Source organism: Pongo pygmaeus, chromosome 20 (assembly GCF_028885625.2).
Source record: "Pongo pygmaeus isolate AG05252 chromosome 20, NHGRI_mPonPyg2-v2.0_pri, whole genome shotgun sequence".
Lineage (NCBI taxonomy): Eukaryota > Metazoa > Chordata > Mammalia > Primates > Hominidae > Pongo > Pongo pygmaeus.
In genome coordinates this window covers 18031023-18043982 of record NC_072393.2, presented here as the reverse complement: position 1 = coordinate 18043982, position 12960 = coordinate 18031023, and the positions used below count along the sequence as shown (strand labels likewise).

General features: G+C 52.1%; 1 protein-coding gene across 1 annotated transcript in view; it reads left to right on the top strand.

The window, feature by feature from the left end:
* UNC13A (unc-13 homolog A) overlaps positions 1-12473 on the top strand; it is an 89245-nt gene extending 76772 nt beyond the window's left edge. The window contains exons 43-45 of the mRNA XM_054465978.2: positions 1962-2054; positions 3725-3884; positions 7420-12473. Of these exons, the coding sequence (XP_054321953.1) occupies positions 1962-2054; positions 3725-3884; positions 7420-7720 (554 nt within the window). The 3' untranslated portion in view covers positions 7721-12473. The remainder of the gene's footprint in view (positions 1-1961; positions 2055-3724; positions 3885-7419) is intronic.
* The last annotated feature ends 487 nt before the right edge of the window (positions 12474-12960 follow it).

Here is a 12960-nt window from a genome sequence, read left to right as displayed (position 1 = left end):
GCAGGAGAATCGCTTGAACCTGGGAGGCGGAGGTTGCAGTGAGCCGAGATTGCACCATTGCACTCCAGCCTGGGCGACAGAGCAAGACTCCATCTCAAAAAAAAGAAAAAAAAACAAAAGAAACTTAAGATTCTGCACTAGAAGGGAAATAGGGGTAAGGAAAATAAAAGATGCCCCATGAGCTGTCACATCAGGAGGGATGAGGATTCTGGGCCAGGTGATGCAATGAGGTGACCTGTGGGGCTGGGTCAGAGTTAACAAGGGCAAGAATGGGGTGAGTGGGGAGAGGTAATAGTAACCTATTGGAAAGGGCCACTATTGGAAGGGGTGTTGCACGTCACAAAAACCACTTTGATTATTTCAGCGTGAGGTGGGAGCTATGAAAGAGTTTGGTTTTGCTTTGTTTTGTTTTGTTTTTTGAGACAGTCTTGCTCTGTCACCCAGGCTGAAGTGCAGTGGTGGGATCATAGCTCACTGCAGCCTCAACCAGCTGGGATTAAGCGATCCTCTTGCCTCAGCCTCCCAGATAGCTGGGACTACAGGTGCACGCATCACCACGCCTGGCTAATTTTCTTTTCTCTCTCTTTTTTTTTTTTTGAGGCAGGGTCTCTCTCTGTCGCCCAGGCTGGAGTGCAGTGGTGCAATCTCGGCTCACTGCAACCTCTGCCTCCCAGGTTCAAGTGATTCTCCTGTCTCAGCTTCCCAAGTAGCTGGGATTATAGGCGTGCACTACTACCACGCCCGGCTAATTTTTGTACTTTTAGTAGAGACAGGGTTTCACCATGTTGGCCAGGCTGGGCTCGAACTCTTGACCTCAAGTTATCTGCCCACCTCAGCCTCCCAAAATGCTGGGATTGCAAGCATGAGCCTCCCAAAGTACTGGGGTTGCAGGCATGAACCACCACTGCCCTACCCATGGAAGAGTTTTGAGCAGAGGAGGGACATGATCTGACTTTTAAATTTTATTTATTTATTTTTTAATTTTCTGAGACAGGGTCTTGCTCTGTCACCCAGGTTGAAGTGCAGTGGTGCAATCTCGTCTCACTGCAGCCTGGACCCTTCTGAGCTCAAGTTTTCCTCACACCTCAGCCACCAGAGTGCCACCACGGCCACTAATTTTTGTATTTATTGTAGAGATGGGGTTTTGCCATGTTGCCCAGGCTAGTCTCAAACTCCTGGGCTCAAGTGAGTTTGCCTCACCCTCCCAAAATGCTGGGACTACAGCTGTGAGCCACCGCGCCCTGCCGACATGATCTGACTTAATAGGATTTTTCTGGCTGGTATATTGAGAGTAGATGAAAGAGTGGAAGGAGGGAGACCAGTAAGGAGGCTACTGCAATAGTCCAGGCATGGGATGCTGGGGGCAGGTGTAGGATACAGGTAAAAGACATGGCTCTGCTTCTGTATGTATTTTGAAGGTAGAGCTGGCAGGATTTTCCAGTTTATGGGCACCTAGGGAGGAAGTGAAGACAAAGAAGAGTGTCAAAGATTGAGGTGCAGGGTCAGTTTGAGGACCCACAGAGGAGAAAATGACAAAAGGGGGTTGGAAGGAGTGACAACTATGTAGGATGAGAAGCTGGAGTTGGTGACGTTGTTGCAGCCAAGAGGACAAATGGCCACAGGAGGCCAGGGTGCCAGACGCTGCCAAGATGTAATGTAACATGAAGACTGAATTTTGACAACATGGCAGTCAATGGAATAAGAAAAAAGAAAAGAATTGCATTAGGCTCAGAGAGGTTAAGCAATCTACCCAAGATCACACAGCAAGGCAGTAAAAGGCCAGAACCCAGGATTCTTGGCTTCCCAAGAGCACCTCCCATCCTGGCCCCCCATCAGTGCCTCCCTATCAGGGCTGATGACCTGGTGCCGCCAGCACGGGTGGGTGGGAGGCCGTCAAGGTCCCTCCTGGTGGGTGGGAAAGAACAGAGCTCGCGCTGACCATCCTCCCCTGCCCTGCCCAGGCTTGGGTGTAGAAGACCCTGTGGGTGAAGTCTCTGTCCACGTTGAGCTGTTCACTCATCCGGGAACTGGGGAACACAAGGTCACAGTGAAAGGTGAGTGTCTGAGGTGGGAGGGACTTGCTAGGTTCTAAAACAGAAACCAAACTCAAACTGGCTTAAGCAACACCCTTTTTTTTGTTGTTGTTGTTTAATGGTCCATGAAACGGAAACGTCCAGAGGTCACCACCTTCAGGCATGGCTGGATCCAGCAGTGTAAACAGTTTTATAAGACCGAATCCCACTTTCTCCATCTCTCAGCCCTGCTTTCCTTTTCTTGGCTTTTGTTGACTAGAACACAGATTGGGCTGTTTTTGACATGGCTTAAATAAGACAGAATTAGGCCAGGCATGGTGGCTCATGCCTGTAATCCCAGCACTTTGGGAGGCCGAAGCTGGCGGATCACTTCAGGCCAGGAGTTCGAGACCAGCCTGGCCAACATGGTGAAACCCTGTTTCTACTAAAAATTCAAACATTAGCTGGGTGTGGTGGCATGCGCTTGTAATCCCAGCTATTCAGGAGGCTGAGGTGGGAGGATCGCTTGAACCCAGGAGGTGGAGTTTGCAGTGAGCTGAGATTGCGCCACTGCACTCCAGCCTGGGTGACAGAGTGAGACTCCATGTAAACAAACAAACAAACAAAAATGATAGAATTGGTTTTTCTGTGGGGTAACAGTTTAAGTAGCAACCAGCCTCGAGCTGACATGGAGGCTTCGCAGTGTTGGTGATCTGTGGTGCTGCCATCTTTTGTTGCATTTTCATCCCTAATGTGTTGTTGTTGTTTGTTTCTTTTAGAGGCCAGAGTCTCACTCTGTTGCCCAGGTTGGAGCACTGTGGTGCAATCATAGCACACTGCAGCCTCAGTGTGCTCCTGGGCTCTAGCGACCCTCCTGCCTCAGCTTCCGGAGTCGCTGGGATTGCAGGCATGCAGCATCACACCTGGCTATTTTTTAAATTATATTTTTGTAGAGATGGGGTCTCACTATGGTATCCAGGCTGGTCTCAAACTCCTGGCCTCAAGCAATCCTCCCACCTGGGCCTCCCAAAGTGCTGGGATTGTAGACGTGAGCCACCACACCTGGACCCAAATGTGTTTTTCCTCCCCTATAGGGTCACAAAGAGCTCAGCCCCCACAAGCATTGCAGACTGCGGCTAGAGGAAGGAGAAAGTTTAGGGTTCACTCCCTGCCTTTTAAGCCACAGTGGAGAAGTAGTACACGTGATTTTTTTCTCTCATCTCATTGGCCAAAACATAGTCATATGACCACACTTAGCTTCATGGGAATGCTGGGAAATGTAGTCTTTATTTCGGACAGGATTTTTGGCGGTGGGCGGGGGGGAGTGGTTTTTTTTTTATTTTTTTTAGACAGGATCTTGCTTTGTCACACAGGCTGGAGTGCAGTGGCACAATCTCAGCTCACTGCAACTGCCGCCTCCCAGGCTCAAGCAATCCTCCTGCTTTAGACCCACAAGTAGGTGGGACTACAGGCACATGCCACCACGCCCAGCTACTTTTTGTATTTTTTGTAGAGACAGGGTTTCACCATGTTGCCCAGGCTGGTCTCAAACTCCTAAACTCAAGTGATCCACCCGCCTTGGCCTCCCGAAGTGCTGGGATTACAAGCGTGAGCCACTGCGCCCAGCCTTGGGCAGGTTTTGAGAGCCACAAACATCTACTTTTTCCAACTGGGAGAACCTGACCTGTCTTACCCTCTACTTCCCCCAACAGTGGTGGCTGCCAATGACCTCAAGTGGCAGACTTCCGGCATCTTCCGGCCGTTCATCGAGGTCAACATCATTGGGCCCCAGCTCAGCGACAAGAAACGCAAGTTTGCGACCAAATCCAAGAACAATAGCTGGGCTCCCAAGTACAATGAGAGCTTCCAGTTGTGAGTTTGGGATGCTTTGAAGAGCATGGGGGCAAGGGAGGGGGCATCCACCAGGTGAACCCCAAAGCCAGCTAGGCAGGAGGGATCTGGAATCTGGGCCCAGGAATGGGAGGGGCCACATTCTAGGTGGGGTTGCTGGAAAGGGAGACCCCTTAGTAGTGCAGGAATGACATCAGGGAGGGGACACAAGGATGGACGTCACCTTTGGGGGCGGGCAGATCCCAGGGGAGACAATGAGTAGAGTGGGGTAACTTCATGATGAAGACTTGCGGAGGGGAGGGAAAGTCTGGGCAGGAAGTGCATGGTGGGCAGGGCCATTGCTGGGGCTGGAGTCTCTGTCTGGTGAAGGAATGAGGGTGGCAGTGATGAGGCTTATGAGTGGGGGGCTGAGGGACCTGGGGACAGGACTGAGGTTGCATGGGGGTGGGGACTACTGGAGTCCACATTGAGCCTTGTCAGGACCGTTGGGGCAGCCCATCTGGAGGAGTCGGCTCTGGGGACAGGAGTGGAGTGTGGATGGATCCCAGGCATGGGGGTGGGTGTCACATGGGGTGGAGGTGGGGTCACATTGGATGGAGGTTCTTGGAGTTGGGAGTGGGCCTAGGCTTCGGGTATCAGGATAGGGTCTAGAGGATGCTGATGATGCGGACAGCATAAAAAAGTCTGCTCTGGCCGGGTGTGGTGGCTCACACCTGTCATCCCAGCACTCTGGGAGGCCGAGGCAGACAGATCACCTGAGGTCAGGAGTTCAAGACCAGCCTGGCCAACATGGGGAAACCCCGTCTCTACTAAAAATACAAAAAAAAAAAAAAAAAAAATTAGCCAGGTGTGGTGGCGCACGCCTGTGATCCCAGCTACTTGGGATGCTGAGGCAGAAGAATTGCTTGAATCCGGGAGGCGGAGGGTGCAGTGAGCCAAGCTCGAGCCATTGCACTTCAGCCTGGGCAACAAAAGCGAAACTCCATCTTAAAATAAAAAAAAAAAGTCTAAAAAGTCTGCTCTGGCCGAGCATGGTGGCTCATGCCTGTAAGCTCAACACTTTGGGAGGCCAAGGTGGGCAGATAACTTGAGGCCAAGAGTTCAAGACCAGCCTGGCCAACATGGTGAAACTCCATCTTTATTAAAAATATAAAATATGGCCGGGTGTGGTGGCTCACACCTGTAATCCCAGCACTTTGGGAGGCCGAGGTGGGCAGATCACAAGGTCAGGAGATCGAGACCATCCTGACTAACATGGTGAAACCCCGTCTCCACTAAAAATACAAAACCTAGCCAGGCGTGGTGGCGGGCGCCTGTAGTCCCAGCTACTCGGGAGGCTGAGGCGGGAGAATAGCGTGAACCCGGAAGGCAGAGCTTGCAGTGAACTGAGATCATGCCACTGCACTCCAGCCTGGGCGACAGAGCAAGACTCCATCTAAAAGAAATATATATTATATAATTATATATAAAATATATATTTGTATTATATATAAATATATAATAAATATATATCATATAAATATGTTTTTATATATTTATATATAATATATAATTTAAATATATATTATATATTTATATATAATATATAATTTAAATATATTTATATTATATATTATATATTATAAATAAAATTATATATTATATATTATAAATAAAATTATATATTATATATAAAAGTATATATTATATATTATATGTTGTATATAATATAGTATATATAAAAAATATTAGCTGGGTGTTGTGGTGGGCGCCTGTAATCCCAGCTACTTGGGAGGCTGAGACAGGAGAATCGCTTGAACCCAGGAGGTGGAGGCTGCAATGACCCAAGATGGTGCTACTACACTCCAGCCTGGGCTGCAGAGTGAGACTCAAAAAAATAAAAAATACAGAAATTAGCCGGGTGTGGTGGCAGGCGCTTGTAATCGCAGCTACTCCAGAGGGTGAGGGGTATGAGAATCGCTTGAACCCAGGAGGCACAGGTTGCAGTGAGCCATGATTGTGCCAAGGCACTCCAGCCTGGGTGACAGAGCAAGACTCTGTCTCAAAAAAAAAAACGTCTGTTCACGGGGGTAGATGGATGGTGGTGGTTAGCAGGGGTAGAGCTGGGGTCATCTGGGGTAGATCCTTGGGTCGAGTGTCAGCCTCACAGAGCACTGGGGCAGGGCAATGTTGTTGGATGTTCTTAGGGGACAGAAGTGCAGAAGAAAGTAGTCCCAGCTACCTGGGAGGCTGGGGCAGGAAGATCGCTTGAGCTCAGGAGTTTAAGGCTGCAATGAGCTATGATTGTGCTACTGCACTCCAGCCTGGGTGACTGACATAGCGAGACCCTGTCTTTAAAAAAACAAAAACCTATGGGCCAGGCGCGGTGGCTGACGCTTGTAATCCCAACACTTTGGGAGGCCAAGGCAGTGGATCACCTGAGGTTAGGAGTTCCAGACCAGCCCGGCCAACATGGTGAGACCCCCATCTCTATTAAAACTACAAAAAATCAGCCCGGTGTGGTGGTGCATGCCTGTAATCCCAGCTACTAGGAAGGCTGAGGCAGAAGAATCGTTTGAACCCGGGAGGCAGAGGTTGCAGTGAGCCGAGATTGTGCCACTGCACTCCAGCCTGGGTGACAGAGGGAGATGCCCACTCAAAAAATAAAAATAAATAAAAATGCACAGGGGTAAGGGTAAATCAGAGCTGGTTAGCTGGTGTCATCTGGGGGGCTGGGACCTCTTATGGGACAAGATTGAAGCCAGTTCCATGTCGTGTCAGCACAGGGCTCTTGGTCAGAAGGTTTTGGGGCGATTGGCCCCTTTAGGGGATACTCAGGAGGAGAAGCATGGTCTAGTGGGAGGTCAGATGTCAGCCAGAGTGGGCCGGAGTACTTCAGGGATAGAGGTGCAACCTGGGAGGCGGACAAGAGGGAGCAACTGGGCGTGGCCCTGTAGGCGGGGCTCTTATCCAGCTGGGGTCAGGTCAGGTCACTGGGACTGCTTAGGGGCAGGAGCACAGGTGAGGGGCATGCGGGAGGCGGTGTCACCCATGGTGAGGCACCAGGGCAGGCTCATGTCTGGAGGGCATCTTGGAAGTAAGAGGGGTGGGCTGGGGGTGTGGGGGGCTGGGGAAAGGGCCACGTCGTGGGTCTAGAGGAGAGCTTGGTTAAAGAGCTTCTGGGTGGGACATTAGGGGCAGGGCCGTGCGGGCAGCAGTTCAGCCGGCAGAGGGCACAGGCGCGGGTATCTCAGGGTGGGAGCATGGGCTTGCGGGGCGGTGTCTGAGGAAAGGGTTATTTAGAGGGGCGGGAGCTGGATGTAAAACTATGCGGTCATTTTTCGGTGGGTGGAAAAATGGGACAAACAGGCGTTGGCGTGGCCCAGCTCGGGGTCAGCTGCTGTGGGCGCGGCCAAGCACGGAGTTGTAGGTCAAGTAACGGGGCAGGGGCGGGGCTAGCGTAGCATGGGAGGTGACAAGTGTGGGTACCCCAGTGTGGGCGTGGTCCGCAAATGCGGTGGGGGCGGGGCATCACAGTGGGTGTGGCCTGTCTCACGTTCCGCCCCTCCCCCCGCAGCACGCTGAGCGCCGACGCGGGCCCCGAGTGCTATGAGCTGCAGGTGTGCGTCAAGGACTACTGCTTCGCGCGCGAGGACCGCACGGTGGGGCTGGCCGTGCTGCAGCTGCGCGAGCTGGCCCAGCGCGGGAGCGCCGCCTGCTGGCTGCCGCTCGGCCGCCGCATCCACATGGACGACACGGGCCTCACGGTGCTGCGAATCCTCTCGCAGCGCAGCAACGACGAGGTGGCCAAGGAGTTCGTGAAGCTGAAGTCGGACACGCGCTCCGCCGAGGAGGGCGGTGCCGCGCCTGCGCCTTAGCGCGGGGCGGTGGGCCGAGCGGCATTGCGCCTGCGTGGAGGGCGCTGGGCGGGGAGGGACGGGGCTTGCGCCTCGGTGGGACCTCCCCGGGGGCGGGGCTCGGGGGGGCTCCACGCCGAGGGTGGGCTGCGCCTACGCCCTTGACTCAGCTTTCCCTTTTGGGGAATTAGGAATGGAGGATGCCCCGCCCTCTCGGGAGGCCACGCCCAAGGGCGCGACGAAGGAAGAAGCCACATCCCCAACTTGAGGCCACACCCCCCAGCATCTAGGGGGCATTTTGAGCTGGGATGGGGGAAACCTCGTCCCTATGGAGGAGGCCACATCCCGGGGCTCTGGTACCGGGAGGCACCACCTCATGTCCCCTGGAAAAGCCATAAGACGGGACCCAGACCCCTGGGATCCCAGACCAATTGCCAAGTATGGAAATCTCAGCTCCCTCGAGGGGGAGCCCTGGGCAAGGGGTAGGGCTCTCTGGAGCGCCCCTCTAGGTGGCCTGGGGACTGGAGGGACCAGGATGCTGGTTGGAGGGCCCCGGAATACCGGAGTCCCTTTAGATGTTTGTGCAAAAAATAAAGGGGGGGAGGGGGGAGGATGGGATTTCAAAAGCACATGCGCCCTTGGGCGCCCAAACCCTGGGGGCCGAGGGGACGGCTCTGGGGAACCCACGCTGCCCCTGCTTCCCTCTGGGAGTTTGCCTCTCCCTCTCCCCCAACAAACCCAGTCCTCATCATAGAGTTCAACACACCCATTTGACAGATGGCAAAACTGAGGCTTAAAGAGCTGCTTGAGACTTGGCCGAGGTTCCAGGTGCCATACCCTCTATTCCCCTCCCTTAGGCCTGTGTGCCCCATGGAAGGGTGAGCTGAGATCGGGATGACCTGACACAGCTCCCTATTGCTGCTAATTCCCCCTCGGGGGCCTCCTCCAAGGGGTGGGAGTTCCAGGCCAAGACCCCTACTTCGCCTTTCCTTCTCTGGCTGCCAAGCAGGACCTCTGCCCTCAGCCCTTTCTCCTGGGACTCCATGGGGGATGCCATGAGGGCCTCCCACCACAAAAGAGAGAATTTGGGATCCCCTGGTCCCAGGTTTCTCCACCCCTTCTTCCTTTTCCAGAATTTTCCAAATAGGAAAGAACAGAAGGAGACCAGAAACTCTAGGGGGGAGAAAGAGAATGAGAGAGAGAGAAAGAGAATGCGAGAGAGAGAGAATGAGAGAGGAGAGAGAAGAGAGAAACACAGTGACACAGTGAGAGCTTAGTCTCCAAGCTCCTATTCATTGATTCAAACACCCAAGGCACAGGATACCTCAGATGGCCTTCTTGCCTGCTGGAAGCTCTTTCTCCAATGAGCAAAGTTACAGTGACCTGGCTGGAGTTACCTCGTACACATAGGACCTTAGGGGAAAGTTCAGCGTGGACTGTGTTTGCTCTGGGATCTGCTTTTCCAACTGTGTATGGCATTGGGAAGGACAAGATTTTGCTGTGCTAGGGAGAAATGAAAACGGGGTGAGATGAGTAGGTGGGTTTCTGGAGGATAGAACATCAGATGGGGAGGCTTTCTGAGGTGAAGAATGAGAGGGAACCACTTACTAGAGAGAAAAGAGCTCCAGGCCGGGGGAACAGCACGTGCGAAGGCCAGGAGAGGAGAACTGTTGAAACAACGAGAAGAGTGGCACGGCTGGAGCTAAGCCAGCAAGGGGGATCGTGAGGAGCCTTGGGGTTGGGGAGATCTGCAGAAGCATCAGACCAGGCAGGATCTTGTACGCAGTCCTGAGGAGTTTCACTTTTATTCTAAGACAGTTGGGGAGCTCCAGGAGCTGTTTAAGCTGGGGAGAGACTGGATTCCAGCCTGCAAAAGCTGTTTTGTGAAGACTAAAACCAGTGAGGAGAGGTGGAGGTGCTTTGGGGACACTGAAATGGATTCTTGGAAAGTTTCTGAAGGCTATATTGAAAAGATACCTATAGCTGTGGGGACAGGACTATAATCCCAGCATTTTGGGAGACTGAGGCTGGCAGATCATTTAAGGTCAGGAGTTTGAGACCAGCCTGGCCAACATGGCAAAACCCCATTTCTGCTAAAAATACAAAAATTAGCCGGGTGCGATGGTGCACGCCTGTAGTCCCAGCTACTCAGGAAACTGAGGCGGGAGAATTGCTTGAACCCTGGAGGCAGAGGTTGCAGTGAGTTGAGATCACAACTGCACTCCAGCCTGGGTAACAGAACAATACTCCATTCCCTCCCCTCTACCTAAAAAAAAAAAAAAAAAAAAAAAAATCCTGCCCTTAGATGAGCTCCAGGACTGCTGAGTACAGTTGTCCCAGTTGCACAGTGCCCAAGGGTTTGGCATCGCTAAGAAGGCCACGTGCAAATCATAGATAATGAGTGTTGTATGTTTATGACGTTGGTTTCCCGACATGTGAATGGCCCAAGTGTCTGGAATAAGTGGCGCCACTTTCTAATTTGCTTGAAGGTGTTGCGTGTCCCTTAAATTCAGACAGGTGCAGGTAACTGGAGGTTCTGAACCAAAGGTTAAAATGCAAATTCTCATACAGGATTGGGAAGTTGTAGCCAGGGATAGGCTTATGTGACTGTTAAATGGGCTGAGGAGCAGATGTGAATTTCGGACCATGACATGGCTGAGGGTGGGGGTCGGGTGGATGGATGATTCAGGGTTGTAACCCACAGAGCCCAAAGGGGAAGTGATCTGTGACCTGGGGTGAGGGTGATCTGGAAGAGTTTTGGATGGCTGGAAATGGGGAAGTTGAGCTGCCTGAGAGAGCCAAGATATTTCCCGAAAGATTCCTTAGGAGTCTTTCTGGTCAAGACCTCCGTGTGTGTGTGTGTGTGTGTGTGTGTGTGTTTAGGGTTCCCCAGCAATGGCACAGGCATGTGAAGGAAACAAGCTTCTTCAGGGAATATTTGTTGAATGAGTTTTCCTGACTCCCAGGCTAGAACTGTTTTTGCAATTTCCACCCTCTTCTCTTTCCCCCAGAGAACTCCTATTCGTCCTTCAAAACCCATCACGGAAACCCCTCTTGGAGAAAACCCTCCTTCCTTCCCCTCAGGACTTTCCCAGCCACCATCTCTCCTCCAGTCCAGCCTGATGCCATGGGACTGGGGGTTTCTCTGTCCAGCTCTGTTTCTCCCAGACTAGGGTCTGAGGCCTCTCAGGACCCCCAATTTTACCTAGCACAGGCTGGGCACAAGTGGGTGGCAGGGAGTCTACGCCTAGTGGAATTATGTGTTGGGGCAGGGTCAGTGCGAGAATACACATCCGCATGCATGTCTGTCCATGTCTGTCCGTACCAGCCTTCCCCTTCCACACGGACCTGGGCACATAGGAGGTGTCTGAGCCTGACACATGGGACAGAGAGTGGACACGGCTGAGACACGGACAGAGAAAAGACAAGGAGTCCAGGGGGCTGAAAGCCTTTTGAAATCAGGAAGTTCCTGTATTGGCAGAACAAAGCCCAGAGAGGAGCAGGGCTTTCCCCAGTGCCACCCAGCAAGTGGACACAGAGCCCAGCCTTGGATGACACCTCCAGGGTTCTGAACCCTGGATCTCGCTTTATGCAAGGAGCTGGCCCCAGATTTCCATGAATCAAGGAAACAGCACAAGAGGGTTGGCCTGTGGCAGGGCAGGGGTTAAAGGGGTGACATTGAGGGATGCCTCAGAGTCAAAGTCCCCTGACCAAGAGGAATAGAGAAAGAGTAGAAAACACAGAGACAGAGGGTGAGATCACGCCCCGATGAGGATGGAGAGAGACAGAGATGGAGAGACATAGAGGTGGAAATATACAGAGAAAGATAAATGCAGAGACCAAGGCAGGGGGTGTCGGGGGAAGTAAAGAGGGTGTCCTGAAGAAAGATCTGTTCACTCTCACCAGTCTGTCCTCGAATGATTTGCATAAAATGAGGAGGTGCCTGTCCACACCCCCAATTCCTCTCTCAGGCCCCAGAGCCTGAGACCTCACCATGCCCCCATCAGAGATGCAAAAAACTAAACACCCAACTAGAAATCCTTGGGACCTCTCTCGGCTGGGATCTCAGAGCCTTTCTGTCCCCAACCCCTACCCCATGTGCTGTCGATTTTGCAGATGGGGACAACCTGGGGCCTCCCGGAACTGTACCACCCTGGGGAAGTTGGGGGAGGGCCTTGGTCCCGGATCACAACCCCGTCTGCTCCCCAGAATCCTTTCCTAAGAATCGTTGAGGACCAAAGTTGTCTTTGCTGACACGTGTTGCTTTTCTCTTTGCCTTTTATTGTTTTAGAGAAAAATCGAGTTGACTGTGTCAAGTAACACCCCACCCCTTACCCCCGTCCAGCCATAGTGGCTCTCTGGAGACACAGGTCACAGGCGGAGGGTCCCCTGATCATCCCCATCCACACAGCCAGGGGGACTTGACCCCTCTCCACCCCTGTCTCGTGCTCCCTCAGACCCCCGCAAACCGGCCAAGCAGTCCGGGGAGGCTTTCCCTCCACACAACTTCTCTTAGCATGTGATTGCAGATGTGAAATCAAAACGTTGTTTGTTTTTCGTTTTGTTTTGATTCCACCCCGTCGGTCCGGTGTCTGCGCAGACGCCTTCATTTCTCTGTAAATACGTGACTTGGAACAAATGTTTAACACAAACGAGAAGTGGTCATGAACGCATGGTGTTGAGGTGTTTTGCACTATTCTGACTTTTTGGTCTCTGTAAAAATATTTTATTAACAGCAGACATTAAAAAAAGAAAAACCACACACAGCCTCAGACGCATGGTTGCCTCCTGCTTGCATTCCTTTATCAGCAAAACAAAAACAAAAACAAAAACAAAAACCTCACATACGATTAGCACCTACTAGGTAGGCGCAGACTCAGTAGAACACACTGCTTGCCCATGAACGCGGCTCATCCGCAACTGGAGTCATCCCCATTTTACAGAGAAGGAAACTGAAGTACAGAGAGACAAGATCTTGCTCGGATCAATAGCCAGGAAGAGATGGAGCTGGGACTTGAACTCAGGACATTTGCAACCATTCCTTTTTTTTTTTTTTTTTTTGAGATGAAGTCTTTGTTGCCTAGGCTGGAATGCAGTGGTGTGATCTCAGCTCACTGCAATCTCCACCTCCCGGATTCAAGCGATTCTCCTGCCTCAGCCTCCTGAGTAGCTGGGATTACAGGCGCCAGCCACCTTGCCTGGCTAATTTTTGTATTTTTAGTAGAGACAGGATTTCACCATGTTGGCCAGGCTGGTCTTGA